The sequence below is a fragment of the Amphibalanus amphitrite genome, unplaced genomic scaffold, assembly GCF_019059575.1.
Source record: "Amphibalanus amphitrite isolate SeventyFive unplaced genomic scaffold, NRLGWU_Aamphi_draft 000167F_arrow, whole genome shotgun sequence".
Lineage (NCBI taxonomy): Eukaryota > Metazoa > Arthropoda > Thecostraca > Balanomorpha > Balanidae > Amphibalanus > Amphibalanus amphitrite.
In genome coordinates, this window is record NW_024881662.1 from 315593 (window position 1) to 342911 (window position 27319).

Here is a 27319-nt window from a genome sequence, read left to right on the forward strand (position 1 = left end):
CGGTGGCGGCGCCCATGCTGAAAGCTATAAATAGTCAAGGGGCGCTTCGTAATCGTATAGCCCTAAAACCATGGGTACCGCGACTGAACCTGAAGGTACCGGTGCCAAAATGCACAAAACACGTGTCTTTTCACCTATGTTCGTAATTGACGTGTAAAGCTCAGGCTACACTGTCAGCGTTTTTTCGGTTTCTGCGTGATTTCGGTTTCCGCGTTTTTACGGTTTCTGCGTTTTTTCGTTCCGGGCGGCCGCCGAGTGGACGCTGTTGTTTGTAGCATAGTGATGGATAAGTGATCGAATTAATTAATTATTCATGTTAAATATTATTGTATTTTAACAAAATTATAATTGAATAATTGTTTTAAAGATTTTACAACTAACCAAAATATATTTTCGATCATAATCATTTGTCAGCTTAGATACAATTTTCTGTATAATCATATTTGAAGTAGAATGAAGAGTTTTGAAACATATCTTGTCTTCTTTAATCATGAATTACACCATTTTCATCATTTACTTTTGAAACTGTTCCATCGTCACAATAGGTATTATCAGCAACAATCACTTCTAATCATTCATCACTAAAACGAAATCCCGCAGAAACCGAGAAAAAGTTCACAGCTCTGAACTTTTTTCGGTTCCGACTCGTCGGTTTTTGCGGGTTTTCGTTCCACGGGACGCCAGACTGGCAGTGTAGCTTGCGCAATGCATTCGCTATGAGGCGAACTTGACGACGCGAACCGAAATCCTGCAGAAACCGAAAAAACGTCGGAATTCATGCTAGTGTAGCTTAGGCTTAACTTATGCGATTATAATCTTGCGTTTGCAGCTGCGACTTCTTATGAGGAATGCTATCACGATTTTGTATATATTTTTGCATGAAATATATATTTTGACAAACTCTAATGCAATTATGTAGCCTGTAGGTGAGCAGTTCCCCCATTCACTAGCATTAAAAATCAAATGACAAAAATTCCCCCCTCTCCCCAATCAACCAACTTTTTCAACGGGGTTCCTTATCCCTCAATGGTACCTACTTATTCAAATCCTTCCTTTGAACCTTCCTTTACCCTACCATTCCCCCCCCCCCCCCCCACTTCTCGAAACTAGTGCGTTCTCCTCACCCTGCACCGGGCGCATCGCCTCGGCAGACACGACACCGCCAATCAATCCCGTTTTTCCTGTCATTATGTCGTATTTACTCAAGTTTTTCTCCTTAATTCAATGATCGCCGTGTAAAATCTCATCCAAACTCATCGCTATCACCAATCATTGTCGGCCCGGCGGAGCGCTTGTGCCGGCCGCTCTGATTGGCTGGCGCCGGCCGGTGACTCCGCCCCCGGATCGTCGGCCCCCGCCCCCAGCGGCAGCGGCGGCGGCCGGGCCCAGTGTCGGCCGGCCGGTCCCGGTACGGTACATCGGATCGGCACCTGGCCACGAGGACCGGCACGGGCGGACAGCTGACCTGCATCGAACACTGCACACATCGTGGAGCAGAGCTTAGATCGTCACCACCACCGGCCAGTCGACCTGCCGAGCGACCGCTGCTCAGGACACCACCCGGACCACCCGGCTGTCTGACCGCCCCGCTGCGCCGCCGCCGCCACCGCCGCATCGTGACTCCGCGTCGCTTCGTGATCGCTGTAGTCGTGACTGGGCCGCTCCGTGACTGGGCCGGCCGTGACGGCGGCCCGTGATCTGCCCACCGGCGGCGCCATGGCCGCGCCGCCCGGCCCCGGCGGCCCCGGTAGCGGCGGCGGGTCGGCGTTTACGCGCGTGGCCTCTGCCGGCCGGCCGCCGCTGTCGTTCAGCATGGACGCGCTGCTGCGGCCGGACGCGGCGCCGCGGCTCGCGGAGTCGGTGGCCGACGCCGCCCGCGACGGAGTCGACGACGACGAGGAGGTGGCGGTGAGCGAGCGCTCCTCCGACTCACCCCTGAACGTCGTCTCCGGCGGCGAGGAGGACCCGGACCCGGAGCCGGAGCCGGACCCGGGGCGGGACGGGGAGCGGCCGCCAGCCGGCGCCAGTCCGCTGTCGGAGCGGCTGGCCCAGCAGCGGTTCAGCCCGGGCCCGGCCAAACCGCCGCCGCTGGTGGTGCCTAACGGCCTGGTGGGCCAGCGGCCTCCGTTTGGCCTCTACCCGGGCCTGCACACAGGCCTGTGGCCGCCCGCGCTGCAGGGGTATCCGTTCTTCGGCGGTGGAGCGCTGCCGCCCAGCCTGCAAAGTAAGCCGAGGGGTGGGGTCATGAGGGGAGATGTTCATTTTATCACCTAATTAGTTAGATGGTGCATGCATGTCATTTGGTTGTGGGTGGATGACTACTTTACTTACGTGAGATTGGCGGGCTTTAATTCTTTGTTAGATTTAGCGTGAATGCTACTAATGCTAAAGTAAAATGCGCTTCCTAAGTGAGCAGCAGCCAGCAACTGAGCAGTCTGATCGACTGATCAGTAATCACTGATCAAGCGAGATAAAAGTGTGTAGTAAAACGGAACTTCCACGTTTTATGGCTGTTCGGGAGGTAAATAAATTAACATGCCTCAAACACCTCTTACAATGTGCGTAAATTTGCAACATGTCTGCGAATGTCAACGTGCATTTTCTCTCCACGTGTTAGTCCGAAAACGATCAAGTGTGCTCGCTCGCTAGCTCATTTTTTTCCTTTCACGATTGAATGCAGTACCAACAGATCTACACCAGGGCTATTTACCGGGGTGAGTCGATCAACTGTATCATTTCAGTGTGCTCCTTCCACGACAGTTAACCTCCTGTCCCTCCCCTCCGTCCGTCCTATCCCCTCCCCTCCCGTCTCCGTCCCCATCTCCCTCCCGTCCCTCCCAGTCCTGAGGTGTCTTTTGTCCGAGCCGCCTGTCCTGGAGAGCCTGACCTCCCGGGGGAACACACTACAGGAATGCTGCTCCTTTGACCTTACCACAACACCAGCTGCTGCCTCCGAGATGTTGTGGGAGGGTTCGACTCTGAACAGATGCCGTGCTCATTGGATTCCGATCCATCATTTACGGTGTAAAGAGTCATTAGGTGGTAAACTGTGCAGTCTCAATCATGTTATTAGGCTTGAATGAAGTTCGATTGATATCTATGAAGTGAAGGAGAGTAAAAGAATCTAGTGACCACTTTTCAAATTCCCTCTGGCCTTTTCCTGAGTGCCCAATGATATATATAGCGGGTATTCCCATGCTTATCATGATTGAAATATGATGTATCCACGATAAGAAATACTTAAAGGGACTATCCCACCTTTAACATGGGGTTTGAGTTGAGATAGCCAAGTTTGCGGCGAGGTTCAGAAACCACTATCTATCTAGGTTGCAACCCCCGCGGCCTCTTGGTGTGAAGATATTCGTTCCCTTCATTTGAAAATGGGCCTTGTACAAGGCCCTATCTTCAACATGGAGCGACCGTTAGTGTGACGTCACCTCGTTTAGTCATTCTGATTTAAATGGGTTTGTTCGTTGAAAAATCGCTTAAAACTTGGTCTGAACTTTGTTGTGGTGCCTACAGAGTAAAAAGAATCAGCTTTATGACAGTAATGTGGCCTGGGGAAGGCGGTAATTTTGGGCTGTGACGTCACATATTTGAAAGTTTGTGTTTGGAATATGGGAAGCCTAAGATGTTTAATGAAAAATAAATGCCAGAACCGTGTTCCTGGTCATCCAATCTATAAAGTCGGGCACAATTTAACTGGTTTTAACAACATTTTAGAAGGTGGGATAGTCCCTTTAATTCAAATTACATACATGGGAAATCAAAAGAATGTTCAACCAACTTCAAACCACCTTTTTTGGGGTCAAACACCTTATGAATAAGCTTAAACGTAATAAAGGGTGAAACAGTCTCCTTCATTTCGCCTATGATAGCAGCCAGCAGGGCGACCTACCCCCGCCGAGTGAACTGTACTCGCTGATCTCGACGTTTTCTCGGATTTATTAACGTAAAACGCTAGTTTGTTAGAATTAGGTATCGCTTATAAACATCGGCAGTTATGATTTTCTTTCCGTTTGTCCTCCTTTTCCGTCTTCTTTCTATTTCCTTCTTCTCAACTGTGGTTTTAAGAGGTGACTTAATGTAGGTACTTTTGGTAAATGTGTCGCAGGTTTCATAAATGATTATCAATCTTCATTCCGTCACTTGCCCCTTGCCCGTCACCATCCTCCCATAATTCATTTGAGAACAAGACGTAAATGCTACAGCTAACAGAGGGGGCAAACTTGTATCAAACGGATGCATCCTGATATGCAGGATTGTGCCCAATGGCCTTAATCCATGCCAGTGTTCTGCGATCTGATAAAATATCAAATTAATCTGCCATGTTGCGATAGTTAGGAACTAAGATTCATCTACATAGAGATAACTACGATCAATTTAGCTTACCCAGCGATTCGTTGTTATCGAATAGCGAAAATATTCCCTTGGGGACTGGCGATGATAATGTGTGTACTCATTTGTGCGTTCTTTCTGCTTACAATATCCATACAGTTGGTGCACTGCTAATTAATTTTGCACATGCTGAAGAAAATATAACTGTATGCATGCATCACTTCTCCCACAATTTGCATGTTTTAAGTTTAGGCGCCTAATTGTTCGCTAATTTGCTGTCGGAAATTGACCCCATCTACTATTATAAATCTTAAAAAGTCCGCCGCCGTCGGGGTTACGCAGTCGGCGTTACTCCCAAAAACGGCTATTGCAAAGCCGTCGATTGACGCAGGGGGGTGAAATTTTCACGACTCGTGAGTCACGTAATTCAACAGGTCGTATTAAATTTTGGGCTCGATTCGGCCGGGGGTGCGCCCGTGGCGCGTGCTCATCTGCGCCATAGGGTTAGCATTAGAATCGCGACCGGCGCCGAGCAGAGGGCACGTGCTTTAGGCTCAGTTGTTCGCTTAAAAAACTGAGTGAAAAGCATCAGAGCCGGCAGGTCATTGACCTTTGACAACGAAGGCCGACACAGGGCACCGCTCGCCAAGGGGATTCGCCAGTAAATACAATTAATTTGTTTTTGCAATATCTCGGCCGTTTCTGGGCCGATTTAGCTGAAACTTGGACTGTCGGTGGTAGTGTAGTGTAGGGTTGGGTAGGGTAGGGTAGGGTAGGGTAGGGTAAGGTAGGGTAGGGTAGTGTAGGGGTAGAGTTATAGGGTATAGGATAGGGTAGTGTAGGGGTAGGGTTATAGGGTATAGGATAGGGTAGTGTAGGAGTAGGGTAGGGTATGGTAGGGTAGGGTAGGGTAGGTTAGGGTAGGGTAAGGTAGGGTAGGGTAGGGTAGGGTAGTGTAAGGGTAGGGTAGGGTAGGGTAGGGTAGGGTAAGGTAGGGTAGGGTAGGGTAGGGTAGTAGGGTAGGGTAGGGTAGGGACTAGGGTAGGGTAGGGTAGGGTAAGGTAGGTTAGGGTAGGGTAGTAGGGTATGGTAGGGTAGGGTAGAGTTAGGTAGGGTAGAGTTAGGTAGGGTAGGGTAGGGTAGTAGGGTAGGTTAGGGTATGGTAGGGTAGGGTAGGGTAGGGTAGGGTAAGGTAGGGTAGGGTAGGGTAGGGTAGGGTAGGGTAGGGTAGGGTAAGGGTAGGGTAGGGTAGGGTAAGGGTAGGGTAGGGTAGGGTAGGGTAGGGTAGGGTAGTAGGGTAGGGTAGGGTAGGGTAGGGTAAGGTAGGTTAGGGTAGGGTAGTAGGGTATGGTAGGGTAGGGTAGGGTAGAGTTAGGTAGGGTAGGGTAGGGTAGGGTAGGGTAGTAGGGTAGGTTAGGGTAGTAGAGTAGGGTAGGGTAGGGTAGGGAAGGGTAGGGTAGGGTAGGGTAGAGTAGGGTAGGGTATGGTAGGGTAGGGTAGGGGTAGGATAGGGTAGGGTAGGGTAGGGTAGGGTAGGGTAGGGTTGAATTGAGTAACATCCTAAGTTACAAAGGGCTCGAAAAACTCGCATGCATCACCATCATTCTTTACAGTTCAATTAAAAGCAGTTACCCAGTTCTAAACAAATAATAGGTACCAATAAAAATGCAAGTTTCTACACCCAAACTAATGCATCCGTTGATCATACATATCAAAACATACACTTATCGCGTAAACCTGTACCTCTAGTCGTTGTAAATATCTTATTTTAATTAAATTTAATTGGTGAGTCCACACATGATGCAATAGACGTTGTGGGAAGCATGCTCTCCGAAGCGTGTTACTAAATTCTAGCTGCTCATTAATGTCGCTTCCTTGTGTGTTGCATAGTATTTTAAAGAAAACTGTTTATTCTTTTAGGTATTTTTTATATTTGCTGCAAGCAAAGCGTCATATTTTCATGTGGATATGACACTGCATGAGCAAAAGTAATCCCCGATGCTTTTCTGGATCCACCAGTATCTTTTCTTTTACGGGTTCTTGGTCTTGACCTCTTTGCAGTTACTCTCTCCTCTCCCCGTGTCTCTGTAGTCTGTATCTCTATATCTCAGTCCTATTTCCTCCCTTTCTCTTTATACCAAATCTCTCTCTCTCTCTCTCTCTCTCTCTCTCTCTCTCTATCTCTCTCTCTCTCTCTCTCTCTCTCTCTCTCTCTCTCTTTCTCAGATTAGGGGAAGGAACAGCAAATTTACAACGAAGACTTTTCCGAAAATTGTTCGATATGATGATAGCGTAAAGCCATGTAAAGCTTTGACATTTGGTCAATGGTCATGTATCCGTTTCTGAATACGATCTGCAAGTTCGTGCCATGTTAATGTGGCTTTGAATTCACCTGATTGACTTACTTGCATGATGAAATAGAATTAATCGAATGCCATGGAGGAGGATATAAATCAAATATGTTACTGGAATTGCCACTGCGACTTCTGAATACTGGTCACTAATGCACTGTTCAAAAGCTTTTTTTTCAAACCAACTTAAATACGCAGCAGTATCACATGGACGTTTTAATTGCAGTTTGCATCATGTTTTCGCTCGTATTTTATGCGATACCATCATACAATGTATCCACCGAAAAAAGAAGAATTGTATCTTAACTTGATTTTTTATGCTTTTCGTTTATCTGTTATCGATATAGCGATTTGGCTATTGGAGCTATCCCATCACCAGTACGTAACAAGCCACAGTAACTGCGCCTCTCGACATCTCTTCCCGTCTTCGCCGGGCTTATCGACGGAGACGTCGGTCGGGTCAGGTTCCGAAGAAACATCTAATTAGCATTACTGGCAAATCAGCGGCGGCGACAAGAGCGTGTGTTTGCTCTGGTCGTCGAGTGTGCCAACTGGCAGTGGCCGCCGAGTGGTACCGCGGGCTCTTCTGCACCGTCACCGTCGCTGTTCGCTTCCCTGTCGGCTGAGCGTGGGGGCAGAATCAGCCAATCGCAGAGCGGCGGTGGTGACGTAATACAATAGAGCAGATGGGGGGCTCGGAAAACTGCTGACCTGGTGGCTAAATGACGTGGAAAGTATGCGATGGTGTTCAATTGAGCGTCGTGCGCAGATGAACGCCGAATTTATCGGCGTTTGATGAATGGGACTCATTAATTAAAACGTTGAATGATGTTGAGGGTTTCTTTGAAAATGAGCCCCATTATTATTAAAAGATAAGCAAGTAATAGCCTTTGGCTCATTGTATAATAGACACAATAAATGGAAAAGAATATATGTGCGATATTTCGTGTTCGACACTTTTTCATGCACTGATGTTTAAAAAATATTTTTGTTGACAAGCAAACACACAAAACGAGCACAGTTGAATATCCCTCCTCTGATAACGAAACATTGGATTACATAATAATTTCAGAAATGTCGACAAAATCATTCAAAGTCCAACAAGTACAGAGTTATACGGGCATAAATGATACCTCATGCCCAGCATGCCCACCACAAAACACACATATCCCCTAAAACATTCCCTAAATACATTGCATGAGTGAGGCAGGCCAAAATATTTTCTACACACATTGCGCGAGTGAGAGAGGCAGAAAGAAAAGTAAGGCAGGCAGGAAGGAGGCGGCGTTGGAGAACGGCGGGCACCAGACCGGTCTGCATCAGCTTCAAGTGTAAAAAACAACGTTGGACAGGACTGCAAGAAGGTGAATAAAATGACACACAAAAAGGGTAGACAGGGTAGGCAAGACTTTTACTGGTGGGTCTGTCCTGGATGAGACGTGCTCTATCTTGTCATTGAGTTATACTGTATTTGCATGGGAGCAATCAGTTTCCAGGATGTGGCATTTTTATTTATTGATGGTTTACGGTTTCTGATCTCTAAAGACTCTGTGATTTTCATCTGTGCTGCATCCTTTAAGTTTGTGTGCAGTAGTTTGAGTTTGAGCATGTCGTTTGTTATCTCAGTGTCTGGGTGAGCATCTCTCATGTGTTCCCCGAAATGTGTGCCAGGTCGTTTGTGTCTAGCGTCCCCTAAATGTTCCATAAATCTGGTTCTGATACGTCTTCGTGTTTCTCCAATGTAGATGGCTGAACATAATGTGCATGTGATGTGGTATACTACGTTTTTAAGGTGACATTTCCCAACTGCACCTGCTTGACAAGCGTGACAGGTTGTACGATTTCCCCTTGGGCATGGTGGTTGATCCAATCCTGATCTAATGAGCGTGTTGGCTAGTGTTTTGCCCCCCTTCCATGCTATTTTGACATTTAGTTCAGATTTCTTTGTTATGTTGTTGATTTTTCTCGATAGGTCTTCGTCAATGTATGGAAGGGATATGTAATTTACTTTCGGTTTGGTCCGTGGGTGCTGTGTTTGGTTTCGAGTTTTCCTTTGGATGTTAGTGATCATTTTCTCTGGATATCCATTCGAGAGGAAAATATCTTTTATTTTCTTGATGCCTCTGTTCTTTGCTGACGTGTTTGAACCCAAACGTAGGGCTCGAATGGTTTGTGAGTGGATAACTGCGCGTTTAGTTTGCATGGGATGTGCTGACTTGAAGTGAACGATAATAGGAGCGGCCATGGGCTTGACATAAAGCTCTGTTGTGAAGTTCCCAGCTCCGTCTAAGGTAAGTAGCGTATCCAGGCATAGCCATGGGCAATAGAATGGCTCCACCCTTAGCTATATTATTTATGCATTCAGTAGAAACTGCAATGTTATCAGTAAACAGACCACAGCCAGTCATGTACATGCGTTATATAGATGATATATTAGGCATATGGACTCACGGACCAAAGGCTCTTGACGATTATTTTGAATTCATCAACGATTTTCACCCCTCCCTGAAATTCAGCATTGAAAGATCTGATCAATCACCAGAGCAACACATTCCTTTTCTGGATACGCTACTTACCTTAGACGGAGCTGGGAACTTCACAACAGAGCTTTATGTCAAGCCCATGGCCGCTCCTATTATCGTTCACTTCAAGTCAGCACATCCCATGCAAACTAAACGCGCAGTTATCCACTCACAAACCATTCGAGCCCTACGTTTGGGTTCAAACACGTCAGCAAAGAACAGAGGCATCAAGAAAATAAAAGATATTTTCCTCTCGAATGGATATCCAGAGAAAATGATCACTAACATCCAAAGGAAAACTCGAAACCAAACACAGCACCCACGGACCAAACCGAAAGTAAATTACATATCCCTTCCATACATTGACGAAGACCTATCGAGAAAAATCAACAACATAACAAAGAAATCTGAACTAAATGTCAAAATAGCATGGAAGGGGGGCAAAACACTAGCCAACACGCTCATTAGATCAGGATTGGATCAACCACCATGCCCAAGGGGAAATCGTACAACCTGTCACGCTTGTCAAGCAGGTGCAGTTGGGAAATGTCACCTTAAAAACGTAGTATACCACATCACATGCACATTATGTTCAGCCATCTACATTGGAGAAACACGAAGACGTATCAGAACCAGATTTATGGAACATTTAGGGGACGCTAGACACAAACGACCTGGCACACATTTCGGGGAACACATGAGAGATGCTCACCCAGACACTGAGATAACAAACGACATGCTCAAACTCAAACTACTGCACACAAACTTAAAGGATGCAGCACAGATGAAAATCACAGAGTCTTTAGAGATCAGAAACCGTAAACCATCAATAAATAAAAATGCCACATCCTGGAAACTGATTGCTCCCATGCAAATACAGTATAACTCAATGACAAGATAGAGCACGTCTCATCCAGGACAGACCCACCAGTAAAAGTCTTGCCTACCCTGTCTACCCTTTTTGTGTGTCATTTTATTCACCTTCTTGCAGTCCTGTCCAACGTTGTTTTTTACACTTGAAGCTGATGCAGACCGGTCTGGTGCCCGCCGTTCTCCAACGCCGCCTCCTTCCTGCCTGCCTTACTTTTCTTTCTGCCTCTCTCACTCGCGCAATGTGTGTAGAAAATATTTTGGCCTGCCTCACTCATGCAATGTATTTAGGGAATGTTTTAGGGGATATGTGTGTTTTGTGGTGGGCATGCTGGGCATGAGGTATCATTTATGCCCGTATAACTCTGTACTTGTTGGACTTTGAATGATTTTGTCGACAGTTCTGAAATTATTATGTAATCCAATGTTTCGTTATCAGAGGAGGGATATTCAACTGTGCTCGTTTTGTGTGTTTGCTTGTCAACAAAAATATTTTTTAAACATCAGTGCATGAAAAAGTGTCGAACACGAAATATCGCACATATATTCTTTTCCATTTATTGTGTCTATTATACAATGAGCCAAAGGCTATTACTTGCTTATCTTTTAACATTAATTAAAACTGCGTGAGATGTGGTGCAGAGGGACAGCTCATTTCAACACTGAGCAAAGCTTATGAAATTGCAGGTAACAGAAGGTCGATGAAAATCCTCATCAGGTCAGGAAGCCAAAATAGGCAACAAGTTCGTTGTCCTCTTAGAGGTAGGACGCAGGCAGAGCATCAAGCAATAGCCTCCGATCCTGTTGCTCGTTACACACAACTAAAGCAAACTCAGTATGACGTAACAGTAGCTACCCTAACAAATCTGTATTCTTCATTTCAGAGCCTCCAGAGCCGCCCAAGATCACGGGCACCATGCACCTGCGGAAGCACAAGCCGAACCGCAAGCCGCGCACGCCCTTCACCACCCAGCAGCTACTCTCGTTGGAAAAGAAGTTCCGACAGAAACAGTACCTCTCGATCGCGGAGCGGGCCGAGTTTTCGGCCCAGCTGAGCCTCACCGAGACCCAGGTGAAGATCTGGTTCCAGAACCGGCGCGCCAAGTCAAAGCGGCTGCAGGAGGCCGAGCTGGAGAAGCTGCGGATGGCGTCTCGACCGCTGCTGCCCACGTTTGGCATGCTGCCGACCGGAGCCAGCATGTTCTCGGCGGCGGCGGCGGGTCTGGGAGTGCCGTCGTTCCAGAGGCCGATGCCGTTCCTGCTGTCCTCGGCGTACTCGCAGGCTCAGCCGCCCCCGTCCAGCTAGCCGGCCGGCTGGTCCTCACCATCACCCCGTCTCTGTGATAGCCGCCCGACGCGCAGGCCAGCCGCCGACGAGCCCGGAGGTCAGCCCAGGTCAGCCGAGGTCAGCCGGCGGTCGACGGTGGTCGACGCGGACCCACAGAAAGGTGATTACGGTGAGCTGCGCCAATTGAGACCAATCAAATAGTTTGGCGGCGGCCGATGGATCACGGCTGCCGCCACTGAATTAGATTGATAGCGCTGATATGGTGAGGAAAGCGGCGCGCGGCGGAACGGCGTTCGCATGGCGTTCCGATGCTCAGGGTGGGTCTCGCCGAACAGCTGACTTGCCGGCTAGTCTTTCTTAGTCTTCATAGTTTGACCCGTCAGTCATACTTCGGATGGCTATTATTTTGTCTCTCAAATGCCCTGATCTTCCGCAGCTTATTCCGTTAAATTTTCAGCTGTTTAAGGCCTCATGGCCTTATTTGTTACAGGTAAGTTTGCCATGAAGCGACTCCGAAGCTTCGCTCGTTGCGGGTTAGGTACTTGTCTTTATTTCGATCCATAACAGTACATACTGCAATCATGGGCTTCGGTACAGAGACAGACTAGTCGCCACCTGCAACGCAAAACATTGCAATGGTATAAACTTTGGCGTTGAGACTTGACCTGGTTGAGATCTACCGTCTAGTCATGTCTCAACGGCAGTCACTTCTGCTAGCCAATGTAATTGCAACCACGGCTGCTACTGAGCTAGTGAACAGGTCAGTGTTCGTACAGCTGGCCACTTACTCGTATCGCTGGGCAAATAATCCTTGAGCTTGCCATACCATTACCAGTGAGCAAAAGTAACACATTCCAATACTTTTAGAATCAAGGCTGAACCCCAACGCCGTCATCACTTCATCCTTTGTCTTATAAGCCCTGGTAACAAATCGACGGTGTTGTTTTCGCAGCATCGTTCGCACGCCATCTTGTGATGACCGTAGTGACGTAATGAACGATAGCCTTCCTTACCGTTAGCTACCGGTGCTTAGTGCTGATTGGAACAAGCAAGCGAGCGGCGATAGATACAGGCAGCAACTGGTGATAAATTGGTTAGCCGGCTTGTGAAAATCGTCCTTAGCAGTGGAAGCCTCTAAAGATACCCATCAACCATTTCTCATGACTCGCAGATAATGTTATGGCCGTCGTATTTGCGCAGTTTAGGCAACACCTGAATCCGCTGAAGAGAAGCGTCTTTTCTTGAACGACGACTGTCTCTGAGTGTCTTTGTCGATGTGTTTGAGGCGGTGGCGGTCGCGGCAGGGAGAATGGGGTCTCTATCTCTCTTTCTCTCTCTTTCTCTCTCTCTCTCTCTCTCTCTCTCTCTCTCTCTCTCTCTCTCTCTCTCTCTCTCTCTCTCTCTCTCTCTCTCTCTCTCTCTCTCTCTCTCTCTCTCTCTCTCTCTCTCTCTCTCTCTCCGTCGGTGCCGGCGGCTAGTCGCGTGTCTAGTCAGGCGTGCTGCCGTTCCTGTCCCGCCTCCTCCGCCCGTCTTCCGCCCCGTCCGCCCGTCTTCCGCCCACCACGCTGTGGCCACAATGACGGTGATTCCTTAGCTCGGATATGGCGGCATGATTAACAAAACAGGCGCGCTGCTCGGTTGCATGCCAGCCACGCCAGGCGGTACTGCCGTAAAACAATTATACGGCGCCGCCGCCTATTAGGAGCTCATTATGAAGACATCGCGGCTGGCCCTGGGAGGGGGGAGGGGGGCAGAGGGTGGGCGGTCGGCCATAGCGGTAGGCGCATGGTTGAACAGATAGACATCTGTGATATTTCACGGCTTGTGAGAACACAAGGGAACCTCGCAGGAAGGTATGATAGCGATGTCATGTAAGATTTTCTGAAAATAATGCTGAAATAGTCGAAAGTTCAAAAAGGTGTCATAGAGTTATTCTGAGGTCGTGAATTTATTCGCGAGATTTGTTTATCACTAGCACCTATTATTGAATTTAGCCGATGTTTTTCCTGGCTGAGGTTTAGTTTGTAAATCGTCTCCCAGAACTTACATTATCTCAGTTGCTATGGATACAGTCTCCCTAAATTTGACCATAATTCATGCAGCAGTAGGTACACCATTTTCCTCTGGTCTCACTGGTGGTACACCATTTGCCTCCTCACAAACTTCTCTAATGGCATCTATTATCATTATTCCACGTTGCAAATTTGCGCGATGAATGCTCCAGCCGCCGCGATGGGCGCCGTCCGAAGCCGTTTTGATGACGTCATTGGGGTACTGAACAGCGGCGCCACTGTTTGCCGGGCATAATGGGCGACGGTTCAACTCAGATCATGCCTCGTCAGGCTGCCTTTCTCTGTTATCAAGGCACCGAGCCGTGCATGACAATCGTGCATAAATTAGGCCGATAATCTGGTCATTAGGTGGACTGATGTCGGTCGTCCCGGGCTGGGCTCCATGGACACCCCGCTGTCCAGTCGAATGGGCCGCCGGTACGGTTTTTGTGCCACTCGCCATACCATGTTGGCATCTGTGATAGAATGAGGTGATATCGAAACTCAAATGTGTTTTTTGCAGTATTTAGGGTGGATACAAAACAATTTTTTCTCTTAAGCACCGCAATGCTAGCTTTCTACACCGATTAGTTTGAAGTAGCGTTAATATCAGAGGAAGTTTTAATCAATTTTGGATGTCGATTTGATTCATGGCGAGTGAGTGAGGGTAAGAAAAATGCGCCCATTTGATGGAGGCTAGAAAGTCATCTTGTAAATCAACACATACGTTGACAGCCTAGATGGTTCGATATGGAAGTTGAATTTATGTGATCAATCTGACGAGCGACATGGGTGGTCAGATGTCGGTTTTTGCTGTGTTTATCAATTATTCTGTCATCAGTTCGCTATCAACTGCGGATCTACACAGGAAGACGAAGCCATTTGTAACTACTGTAAACATATGGATCGCATTGCAGGGCAGGCAGGTCCAAAAGAGCCTCCAATTTCAAGCACTTGACGGTGTTGAATTAGGTTAGGCGTTTGATCAAACGGTAAGTAGTCCTTCGCTAAAAAAGCGAATCAGGTTAAAGTTTCACTGTTGAGCGCCGATTTGAGAGCTCTGCGGGCCATGACCCCTAAAATTATTATTCATGGATACGTGAGTGGCCATTGCTCAAACAAATGATTGCGGTGTTCATTCGAGCTGTAACGGAGAGGCGATGTCAGCGCCGCCGGCTCGATACGCCCGGCGCCGGACGGTGACGGGGTGACGCTGTTCGACATCAGCTGCTATCTGATGTCGGGAGACAAATGCCCGTGGCCGCGCTGCCTCCGCCGTCGACAGAGCGGCGCTGGGTCGTCGTGGAGGGCCGATCCGTCATCGCCTCAGCAGCGGTTATTAATAGTTACAGCCTCCAGCTCCCGGCCCAGTCACGCCGGCCACGTAACGAACCAATTACCACAGCGCGCACACCACCACCCGGGTATGCACACAGGCAAACCCTCGTTAACATAATCGTTCATGCTCGCCGCGTTTCCGTCCCATTTTTCTTCATTATTTTCGCCGGCGGTCGGCCCGCTGAGAGCTCGGTCTCCGTCGCTGGTCGGCGGGAGGCGATGACGCTCCTATCTGAGAGTCCTGTGGCGGGGCGACCACCAATTAAGGCGAGCTGTGAGCAGCATCCCGGCAGGCGCAGCGGGCAGTGCGCCGCTGTGGTCCGCCTCCAGTGGCCGGCTATCTCTCGTATCGGCCGCCGACGCCTGACACGCCGGCCACAATTTGTTTGACACGGCCGTATCGACGGCATCGCTCTGTCCAGGCCGGCCGACCGGCCGATCGGCAGACCGACCGATCGCTGACCGGCCGATCGCTGACCTACCTGGACGGGCATGGTGAGTGGATGGGCGAGTCCAGCTAACGACCAAAGGTCTCCGGACGGTTCTAAGTCGTTGCAAACAGTGAAGCTCGAGCTAAGTTGATCAGTGATTCCTGAATCGTGGGGATCAAGGGCCGAAGAACCGTTTTATCTTTCACCAACACAGCACGGGTGGTCAGTGGTCATCCTTACGGGCCACCTACCCAACGTTTTTTTTTTTCAAATCCAATCCAGTTACCTGGGTCGTGAATGATCACCTCCATTAGCCGTGACTACATAGTTTGAAGTACATAGGTCCCTGAGATGGGAGGGTGGAACCGCCAGCTGCCGATCGTTGCGGCTCGCTCAGACGTCTTCATTTCAAAACTGCGGCATCAATTTAGACAAACGTCCAAATAGACATGATTCGAATAGCTGGGACTCAGAAAAACAAATAATTTAAGGCATTCCTGTCAGTTATAATGCTCGTCGGTAACTAAATCTCGATCTATGTAACGCTATGTTTTAATTAATATCGGACCTATCTGATCCATCAGCGTTTTTAAACTAGATTCCAATTGGCCTGCCGATGGAGGTCCGACGTCATAAAAAGGGCTCACATTTTGTCAGAGACATCGTTTAGAAACAGCAGGGGGTGGCTGTCAGAACAGGTGCCATCAAAGGCTAGGCTGTATCACCAGCTTTGTCCAAAAATGTGGTAATGCTTAACCTCTCACGGCTCAAATCGTGAATCCAATATACTATTTGCCAAAGGTACCTAACCTATGTCATTCTACGTCACCTTGCTTGTGATGAATAACTCATTCATACGACAACAAAATATGCAGGTAATTTTCCGAATGACATTCAAATATAACTAAACGGCGTTGAGGTGTCCTGACGGCTCTATCCCTGAGCCTATTTCCTGAGAGGCTCCATGCTCTACTAAAACTTAGCTGCATGTTTCAGGCGCGTATTGACGCTGCAATACATCATCCAACTCAGATCAATCACCCTGAGTATGTGTTCGCTCCTCAGAGCCCGGCTGTTTGACGATTTAAGCTTCCTGGCATGCACATTGCACACCTTTGTTGAACAATTGCCTGAAGTAGAGGGGGAGAGGGGGCTCACACACTAAATTACGCCGGCTGGGGCGTAGATTTTTAAGCTTGATCATAAAATGATCGTGTATAATTGCATCAGCTTAAGTCTTTTTATAACCCATAAGCTATTTTCTGAATTCCCTGACAAGCTTCTGAATGCCAACATTACCAAAACTTATAGCATTTATCTTTCCTGCTCCGTTGGACCGATTTCAACCGTCGCCATTCGTCGTGACCGTTTATGACGCGGGCCCGTCGTGTGACCCGGCTCCATCAGCGTCCAGTCAGCCAATCTTGACACCAATGAATTGGCGCCTGCCCTCTGCACTCCGTCCGGCTGTTACCGTTATTTAACACGCCGTAACTAAGTCATTCTCGGGCCGCGCCTCACGGTTAGTGAGTATTCGCGTGCACGGTCTCCGGCGGTAACGGGGCAGATCGATGGAGCGGGGCTGCCGGTACCGAGCGGGGCGGGACGGGCCGCATGCCAGGCACGCTGAACATAGAGACATAAAGGCTGAATGTGATTTATTGCCAGCCAGCCATAAATAGCATTTGAATTACTTTAACAGCCGGTTACAATCCAACAATAAGTCCTAAACCCAAAGCTACGCATGCGTTTTTTGGGGGGGATTAAGTGTTTCTACATGTGTCTGTTACTTACCGCTATTTTAATCCTACAGATTAATGCCTGAAACAGACTCTTTCCCAGTCAGGAAATCGCATGCGAGAGCCTATTCAAATACATGGAAGCACGCTCACATCAATCGCACGCACCTCCCGGATGCGATTGATGCGGGAAAATTATAATGTATTTGAATAGGCTCTCGCCTGCGATTTCCTGAACGCGGAAAGAGTCTGTTTCAGCCTTAAAACGTGGTAGTTTGTTTTCTTACATGCATGCTCCATGAGCGTTGACAGTACCGAAGGAACTCAAAAATCCAATGGTCTTAAAAAATCCTTATAAAAAATGAACTTTTCAGACTCTTTTATTGATGCCTAAGACTAGAACGAAATATCTCACTTCTAATCTAAACAACTCACGTTTTATATCCTGTGCCGCTCACATGCCTGTCCGCTGACACACACTATCATTTCCAACATCTTCTCCGTCTTTTGTCGTCCTCTACCGCCTTCTGCCGTCTCTTGACATCGTCTACCGTCTTCTGTAGTCCTCTGTTGTCCTCTTCTACCCCTTCCGGCCCTGACACTGTCGTCGTCTCGGCTACCCTCTCCCATCCTTTCTTCCTCGGCCATCCGATATCGGCAGGTACGGCCCCACCACACTCTCCACTCTCTGTCGAGCTGCCTCAGTGCTACGTGGCGTGTCGGCCGGCCATAGCCTCGTAATGGGCCCGTATTTCAGCGCCGCATTCCAGACACCTTATCATGATGGACACCGGCGCTAGGCACTAAATGCCACGCCGGTAATTTGCTGTTAATTTCTGGGGCATTTTAATCAATTTGCTGGCCTGTAGCTGTGAGGGAGCTCGATGCACGAAGGCCAGGCGCTGCCGGCGGACGTGGTCTGTTCATGAGGTGCTGCTGACAGCTGCTGACGATTTGTACGGGAGGCTGCCATTGGTCGCTGTGGTTGTGACTGGAAGGCTGGCGTTGTAGGCCTGTAGGGTCTGGGAGAATTTGATCATGCAAGTCAAGGTCGCTCCCAACAAGCAAATGGCTATATTATCGCGCTTGTGGCGCTAGCCAATTACTTTCAAACTACCAACTGGGCAGTTTGATGGGAATGTCGGCCCTCTACAGTCGCTCTCAGGGCCGATAACCCTGCGATCGCGGAGGAACTCTCACGGTAGTGGTCGGCAGTCCGGTCCGCCGCGCCTCCCTGACAAACAGCCCTGAGAGTCACCCCTGTGACGTCATCGCGCCGCCGGTGTGACGTCATCTATTCAGCTACCGGGACAGGCGATCATTGATAACCAGGCTGGCGCGGGGCGTGATTTAATGACTGGCATATCGTGATTGGATCGTCTATTGTTTGGAGATTGTTTTATGCTGACGCAGAGCGTGTTCACGACGGGAGCTGACTGGCAGACGGGTCCGGACGAACAGAGCTCTGGGGTGTTTGAGGGTGGTGACTAGACCCCTGGGTGTTCTGGTGGTAACGGATGACTATAGTGCTGTACTGCTGACAATGCAATGAGAACTGTGGCTGTCCGTTTCAGATGAAGTACATAATTTCATAAGAATCCTTCATCCAGCTGTGTGTGCTGACGAGTATGACTTGGGTTTGCCGATTGACGGCGAAAATATGCACTCTGTTACCTCTCGTTGACACAACGTTCTTTCTTTCGCAGAGTTCGCTGTTCGCCGCCGGTTTGACTGCGTGTTTGAAGATGCCTCCCGCTGAGCTAACCCTCGGTGACCTGACCTGGAGCTGACCTGCTTCGGGCCGCGGAGGGCTGACCCCACGGCCACCTCCGGCGTCCGGCTGGGTCTGGCCACACTAGTTTCTAGTCATCACATGCCGCCTTGTCTGCATGAACTCTTTGGGCCTATGAAAAGTTCCTCGGGTATCATGAGGTTCATGATCCTTCGTTGAACTCTGCATTAGGCCACCGTGTGCCCAGGGTTCTGATAGTGCGGGGACATTTGCCGGTTTGGCCGACTGTCTGTTATTTGTTGCCACCACCGCCGCCGCCGTCGTTGCGAGGGCTACTACCACCGCTGTTGCTGCTATACGAACATTTCTGCCGTCGCCACCCCGTCGTTACTGCTGCGCCTCTGATTTCCGGAATCCGCCCCGCGATCACCCGACCGTCGTGTGGTTCTGCGTGCTTACATCATCGGCGTCGACGGCCCTGAGGAGGTGCCCGTCGAATTCGTTACGCGTGCCGCGTGTGTGACCGAACGCGGGCCTTCATCGGTCGTTAGTCTCTTCTGAAGACATGCTGTACATACTGCGGTGTGGCGAGTTGATGTTATATAATTTATATACGAAAATAAACGGTTAATTTATTGCCGATGCTTGTTTAAAAGTCGGTGTGATTTATTCATTACGGTAGCTCACTACTTGAAGACTGTAATAGTGCCAGTAAACAGATCCAAGTACCACTCGACTGTTGATATCATACAAGTGTGCATAGATAACCGACAATGAAATGGTATTAGAAGTCATCAAACAATCATCCTGCGAAGTGACTTTAATTATCGGTGAATTTATGGCAATCAACTTATCAGTATAAGGCTAGCATATTCATTGGATAGATGCAGGATGGGCAACCCAAGCATTGAACAGCGGTTGTGAACCGCAAAGCATGCGATCAAAACGTGCAGCACCAAATAGCGTTGGCGTAATATCTTTTATTGCGATACGTAGGCCCGCTATAGAAGCATGATGACGCAGGCTGACCTTGTTGATAATGGGTCATGACCGGCTCTTATATGAGAAAGGAAGTGAAGTTCTCTCTGACAATACAACAGCGCACGGCGCTGCAGACCAGCACTGCCTAGTGCCTAGTTCGCGTCTCGCTGGTTGCCAGTTTGATTTGGCGATCATATCAGTGACCGTCAGGGTGCTCATTGACCCTCTGGAGGCCCAGCGACCCTTAGTAGGCCTTTTGACCATCAGAGGGTCCGGCAACCCTCAGGAGGCCCGGTGACCCTGCCCTCCAACCACCAGAAGGCCTGCAGCGATCATCAAAGGGCCGGCGACCGCTAGGAATCAGGAGGCCTGGCGACCCTAGTGTATCTCAGCGATCCTTCGGAGGCCCAGATACCCTCAGGAGGCCCCACGATTCTTGCGAGGCCCGCCAAGCCGCAGAATATTGGTCGTCGGTCGGTCCTCACGCTCAGAGGCCCGGCGACCCTTAGGGTGTCTAGAGGCCCTCAGGAGTCCGATCAGCCCTCACTCCCAGGAGGTTTGTCCTCAGTCTCAGGATGCCTGCCTGTCTCCGGTCGACAGCGTCTCAGCCCATTACACCGGCCGGCGTTGTGACACGCGGCGCAATGGATGGTGTTTGCTCAGCTGTGGGAGGCCGGCTCGGGGTCAGGTCAGCGCTCACGGCGGCCCTTCATCAGCAGCTGGGTGATGGCGCCGGACTGCGCTAATGGCCGATGGCCGACGGTCATTACTGGACACAATACCACCGTCAGAGCGGTGCACGGCGCAATAATAGCGCTGGTGTCGGCGGGCCGACGGCCGTCCGTCCCACCTCGGCTCGCCCCGCCCGCCGGACGAGTCATTTTTCATTCCGTCCACAGCGCAGCGAAGCTGGTACAGCCATCCCGTCATTAAATCCTTAGCGATTCAGAATATTTTTCACGGCTATCATTCAATTATTAGTTATAAAGAGCGGGAGTTCATTCGTTTCAGATCAATCACAAGCCGCCGGACGGTCGGACGGCCGTTATTATACCGTTCACGGCCCGGCCGGCCCGCCCCGGGCGCCGGATACATAGCCCAAATTACCCACACCAAAACATGAAAATGACGCTAATGAATAGACGATTATTTGATAAATCGGTCAATTGTGAAAGTCGGCGGCGCATTTCTCTGATATCTAGCGCCTGAGGATATTAAAGCATACTCGGGGATCAGGTTTGCCTCTTCATACGCCATCTGATCCTCACATGAGGCTCAAGCAGGAATGGATTACGTCTTGGCATCTGGACCTAGGGTCACGGTTCTCAGAATAGGTCGAGCCTTGTGGCGCTGCTGCTGATGCTGATGCGACTAATATTAGTGTGGATATCGAAGTCGAGACCGTTCAACAAACATCCAATGACTCCCGTTTCTACATACAATGCATTAAAGCTGATGTATTCCGTCATGTACCGTGTATGTTTTGTGTTATCCTATCTCCAACGCTGGTTATTTTAAGCAATGCAAAACGGGTCCATTTCAGGCATAAGCCAAACCCATTAACTGGCATATTTTATGCACAATATGATAGTTTGATGTCGATTATAGGTAACTAGGAGCATGCTTCCTGAAGTCCGTAATAAGCAATCTTTCTAAGCACCTAATTAATCCCTTTTTGGCCATTTAAAAAATGAGACCACTCACATTGCGCCTAATGAGATCGTCGGCACCACTTTACGAGCGCTGGTGAATGTTGATATTTCTTTGTCGTTCTCCTATCTCATACCTGTTATAGTGCAATATTGTAGTTTAATTTGACAGTTGTGGGCGTAGCTCAGCTGTGATTAACCTCTGTTTGCCCAACACTCCTAATGTGCTACTGAGCAGAGAGTGACATTCAACAAAGCAATCGGGCCGGCTGAGCGGCCAGTGACGGTTATGTACCCTGATCACCGGTTGGCCACACAAAGGGCCGTCGTTCAGTGTCTGATGACTGGTGGAACTGGACAGTTGCACAATGGAGGGCTCGCGGTGTGGGCGCCCCTGGCCCGCCCACAGGTGTGCTCTGTGATGATTGGTCAACGGTTGAACGCGGTGGGTATCAGAGCTGCTCGCTGCGGCGAACCAATCACAAACGGCTGCCCTCGGGAACTGTCGAAGAGGCAAGAGCCTTCTCAGTTGTCTCCCAGGACCTGTGCAACATAAAGCTTCATGGATGGTAAATTGTAGGCACACGAATGCCAATGTAGGACCAGTGTGCATGTATAATACATATTCATTAAGTAATAAGTAATGAATTTCTAGTAGGTACTAAAATTAAAATTTCTAGTACTAGAAACGTTTAAGCATGTTTATTGATACAATGGCGATGAAAATTACTATTTTAATCAGACATGTGCATGGATCCGAGTAACCCGACTCAGACTCTGGACTGTAATCGCCACGCCGCGTGTGGATTGTCCATGATTGTAATACATACATACCTACATACAAAATGGATCTCGAATCTGATCCCACGGATCCTGGTCTCGGATCCGACGAGATCATAGATCTAGCTCTTTAATTTATCGAGAGATCCGTAGAGATCATATGTATATGCGAGTCTTATTATTTTTTTCTTTTGCTTGAGATCCATTGAGACATAGATCCTCATTTATTTTTTGTCAACACAGAAATCCCCAAAAATCACTCGTTGCAACTTGCACCTCACAAAGTTCTGTTTTTATGTGATTGTTTTTATATGATTTATGTGATTGCACGTCATAATGTATAGTTTTGTCACTTTGTGGCACTTATTGACTTAGAAACACTTGGAAACCTGGCTTCAAATGATGTGCATGGCGGGATCCACTCGATCATAGATCCACGTTCTTGGTTTATCGTCAGATTCTATAAGATCATAGATCCAGGATAATTTTTCACTCCGGATCCGGCGGGATCATGGATCCTAACCTGCAATTTCCTCCGAGATCCACTGAGATCATATAGATCCATCACTCGAATCCATGCACATGTCTGATTTCAATGATGATAATAACTCGCGCAATAAAGATATGGATTACCGAGGGCAGAACAAATCATAATGTTTGTTTGATTTTCATTCTCTTCAAAATTGTAAGGATCACACCGTTACATAATATTTTTCTGTCGAATCAACTTATCTTTAGGTGCATGCAAAATGCGCAAGTATGCAGAAGCACATGTGCCTGACGTTAAACTGGATACTGATGGATGGGCACTGCGGTTGTGATTAATGTTATTGCTGTGTTTGTGTGGTCTGCTGGTATCGGTGCGCAACATTTTCATGGATAGAATGGTCATGTGACTACATGATACAGGATATGTAATTTGCACCATCGTTACATAAGCATTCTTAGCATTATTTACTCTGGTCACATTCGTGTCGCAACATATACATATTCGAGGGATAATTTTCGTTCATTGATTTCGAACGAGCACGACAGGCAACGAGTGTTTTGATGCATGTGGACACTTGACTGCAAATCTCGTATCTCAAAGGTGACACAAATATGTGTCCTCCTCCTCTGCCTTGAACCAAAATATATTCATGGCAAGTTTCGACGCATGCATCGCCAGCCAGGATGTGATACTTTAATTCCAACACTCGTGCCTCATACTGATGGAGGCTGAATCTGCAATTAGCCCTTACATCGAATTCCAAAATAATGTGGCCGCTTTTTCAGGTCATCGGTTTCAAGGGGCTGAATTTTGCCACTTACGTGTATGTTTGCAATGTATGTTCCAATACCTCCAGACCTCGCACTGCAGTCGATGGTGAATACACATATCACCTACACCGGGGTCATTCAGGGCTCTGTACTGGGTGCAGCAGTATTGGCTGGAAGGCCGCTGGCCTGCGATACAGACTCTTATGGGCTGTAGGGGTAGCGGGCCGGGGCGGCTGGGCTGCGACGCCTTCCTGTGGCCAGCGGGCCGGGGGTGGTTGGGCGGTGACGCCTTCCTGTGGCCAGCGGTGGCCCGCGGCCGGGGGGCGTGCAATTAGTGGGCGGCGCGGCTGCAGTGAAGCCACCGCTGGACATGCTTTAGGTGGCGGTGCCGGCACGGTGCTGCATTTGATCGCGCCGTCCGCGGCCGCCGCCGTGGGATGGAAAACACACAAGGCCGACGCCGACGCCGCCGGAGCGTTTAATTTTCTGCAATTAGGACGAATTAAGGAACGCCCGAGAGCCGTTTGTTCAGGTTACGGTTTAATTAAGTAATATTAATTTTCAATTGGGCATCTGGTTTGAAACATGATATTGCGTGAACTGCCGCCGTTACTTTAGACGTGTTTTGATGTCGCAGTAAATTTGTGAAAATTACACCATCACATGACAGCGGCCAATAACGTGGGCGGTGATGGAGCGGCCGTAACTCAGCGTTTGACCGGTATTTTCTGACTGTGTTTACGGCGGCGCGGGGTATGCAGCCGGCCGGCGGCGGGGCCGTAATAGAGCCATGATGGGGCCCCGTCGGTAGGTACACCTCACTCCCGGCTGCCGCAGGGGCGAGCTCGACACCCAGCCGAGTGAGCGAACATGACGGCAGAATGAATTGCTTGCCGGCTGCAGGGCGGCACGGCTGCAGAGGAGAGGAGGGTGACCGGAGGCTGGAGTCGGACCGTGCCTCGTGCCGCCCTGCAGCGAAACACCGCCGCCACTACCGCCGCCACTACCGCCACCGCCGCTACAGCCGCTACCGCCCCGGGCAGCCGTTCAAGGCTGACTTCAGCGCAGTGCAGAAAGATGCTTCAAAGCTCGTGCTCTCACAAATTGGAGAGTCTTGCCAGCGTAAATAAATACGCACTGTTATTGGTCTCTGCTGTTTGCTGCTTGTTTGCTTTTGTATGTCATATGCTCGCGTCATCTATAATCATTCCAATTAGCAAACCTAATCAAAATCTCAGCGAACTAGCGCTTCGTGCAAAATCTCCATAAGCGATAACATTCGATTAACAGCTTTCGCACAACATAATACCTCTGACGGCCCGGGGGTGTCGAGCGGGACAAACGTTAACGTCCACGGGGAGTTTGCCGTGCGAACCAGGTGTCAATCATGACAGGGGGACCGTGGGAGCGGCGCTAATCGCTTCATTAGCCTCCCGTGCAGCGCCGTCGCGTGCCGGCCGCGAGTCGACGGCCGCGCGCGTCGTGTCGGCGCCGACGGCCGTCGGTTGCGACGGAGCCCGCTGATGTAGTAATTGTCGGGCGGCGCGGTGCAGGCTGCCGGGACGAATGGTCGGTCTGGTAACCGGTCGGATTAGCAGGCGTGATTAGCGATGTGCCGCTGCCATTGTCACACGGGCGGCTGCATGAGGTGTCGTAGCGTCACGACACGAGGCGGTGTGTCGCAGCGTCACACGACCAGCCGTCACACGCGGTCGTGGGCGGGGCCTGGCGTGACTGTCGGCGACGGCTCGGCTTCCCTCGGGCGCCAGTAATTGGTAGTTGGAGAGAAATAACCCAACAGGCCGGTCAGACTAGCGCCGTCGATTAAAGCGGCGAAAAATGGCCTGTCGACCGGTGGCGCCGGGCAGCACGCGCTGTCGCGCCGCCCGCCCCGGCTCCGTTTCTTTATTGGCGCTGATTTGAGCCGGAGTTTATCGCGTTGGACAAACAGAGTGCTGGACGGGGACGGCTGAAGCCGCTGAGCGCCGGCCGGCCGCGCCACCGGCGGCCACTGACGAGCAGCAGCCGCCGAGCAGATAAGGCGGTGACGGTACCCATCCGGCCATCACCGGCCACCCGCGAGACGAGGGGGGCACGCCAACCCCCCCCCCCCACCCCCAGCGGCTTATTGGCCCGCCATCCATCAGATGAGGCTGCCGAGATTACCCTAAATATTCCGATCGGTCGCGTTGCGCGGCAGGACAGCGACAAAATTGCCTCCCGGCACGGCGCCCGCCCGATGCAGTGTATTGTATTCAAATGACTAGCGGCGCCGACTGCGCCCACTGAGCCCTGATGAATACTGCCGTCAAAACGCGGTCGGTACCGGCCCCACGGCAGAGCGGGGCCGGGCGGAGAGGAGGCTGGCCCGTGCACCAGTCAGCTTTGTCAATGGGGGCGTTGGTAGTGGTCGAGTTATTGGAACGAACAGCAGGGTGCCGGAATGAACACATGGTCTTTTTCGACGTCGGTGTTCGAATTAATGATTGATAACAACGTTATCTTCCGTTAACTATAGCGCCGCACAGACTCTGCTCGAACGTTACATTGGCTGATGATCGGCCGGCCGTCCCTCTCACGTTATGTCCATTCCTCCATTCCTTACGCGATGTGAGAGGGACGGTCGACGAGCTGAAAAAGAAAGAAAAAATCGAACCCGACGGACGCTCCTCTCGGCGCGCGGGAGCGCACCTCCGCCGCGCGCACCGAGCGCCCACGCACTGGGGAAGCGTCTCCCGTCCCCTCCCGTCCCGTCCGAGAGGGCCGCGCCGCCGGCGGGGCCGCCCCGGGCGGCGGCGCGGCTGTTCGGAGGACCGTCTCGCCGCTGTCCGGCGCTAGCCCGTTAACGAACATGTATATACGTTTGTTTTGATATCTGCAGACCGTTCGTCAGTGGACAGTACACAAATGGTAATCAATGTACATAAGTTGCAAAAATATTCATGTCTATCTATGTAATCAAGTGTGCTTTAAAATGTGTGTTATGAAATGTATAAAGAACGTCATGTTACATGACTTTGGGCCATTGCATTTTCCTATATCCCTAAGGTATAGCCCACCGCTAAAGTAATGTGTGGTTTTACCAATCTCAACGGATGGCTTTGACCGACGATTTTTAAATGCGGATTGATTGAAAAGAAGACGTCAATAGATAAAGTTGTAGCTGCAAGGGTGAAGATACATGTAAGCTACATTTAAAGTTTCGTTGCAGTCTGGCTAATCGTTCCTAGGCTTCAGAAGCAGAACATACCCATGACTAAAACCACACATTACTTCTGCTGTGGACTGTACCTTATTTGTGGCTCCGATCCGAAGGTGGCATTGTTCGAAAGATTTCCCCAAATCATAACGCGTTAGTCGTATAGTTAATTCCAGTAGCTAGCGTCTGACAACATCGTTAACTGTAACTGCGTCTATAATCACGCCAGTTATTGTGTAAAATACTGTCTCTTGGGACCTGTAACGCTTGGTAGTACCCTTGATATAGCATGCCACCAATCACATTATCGTGTGCTTTCGACAGGCAATCGCGCTTGCTTTGTTGACCGTTTACAATCGTAGCACGTATGCGAACGATGCTAATGCGACTGCCGACCTACAACCCAAATGTATCGCGGCACTCGTTTTATCGGTCTAATGCTGGTCAATGGGGCTCACACATGCTACAACGTCTTGGAACAAGGCAGCGTCGACTCCCAAAGGTGGTAGCCTGTTTCATGTTTGGCATTAATAGAGCCTGTGATCAAAACATTGCGATGCACGAAAGCGGTGCTCAGTGTAATTGTATACGATTACAGTAGGAGCTATATAGTGAAATACGTAGACATAGCTATGCATTTAAGGAGGCAGTGGCGGAACTTGTGATGCACAACTATTATGTTGTAATGCTGTAATGTTGTAATGTTGTTGCATAGTTGTTGTAATGTTATAGCAGCATATTTGAGCGGTTTGAGATAAGTATTCTTTTATTATATTTTTTGTCATCATTG

General features: G+C 49.5%; 1 protein-coding gene across 2 annotated transcripts; it reads left to right on the top strand.

The window, feature by feature from the left end:
• The first annotated feature begins 1403 nt into the window (after positions 1-1403).
• On the top strand, positions 1404-19300 carry LOC122383554 (homeobox protein MSX-3-like). Of its 2 annotated transcripts, none has more exons than XM_043370075.1 (3): positions 1404-2224; positions 10966-11538; positions 18635-19300. In XM_043370075.1, exons 1-2 carry the CDS (start codon positions 1717-1719, stop codon positions 11385-11387), a joined length of 930 nt encoding a protein of 309 aa, XP_043226010.1. In that variant the 5' UTR covers positions 1404-1716; the 3' UTR covers positions 11388-11538; positions 18635-19300. The 2 variants fall into 2 exon arrangements, with proteins under 2 accessions (XP_043226010.1, XP_043226009.1); XM_043370074.1 differs by having other exon boundaries at positions 10966-11529.
• The last annotated feature ends 8019 nt before the right edge of the window (positions 19301-27319 follow it).

What these genes read in the sequence shown, in the direction of transcription:
- LOC122383554 (XM_043370075.1), top strand. Translation starts at nt 1,717, where the DNA reads ATGGCCGCGCCGCCCGGCCCCGGCGGCCCCGGTAGCGGCGGCGGGTCG. An exon ending in GCTGCCGCCCAGCCTGCAAA is followed by an intron (nt 2,225 to 10,965) that starts GTAAGCCGAGGG and finishes TCTTCATTTCAG; the next exon opens with AGCCTCCAGAGCCGCCCAAG.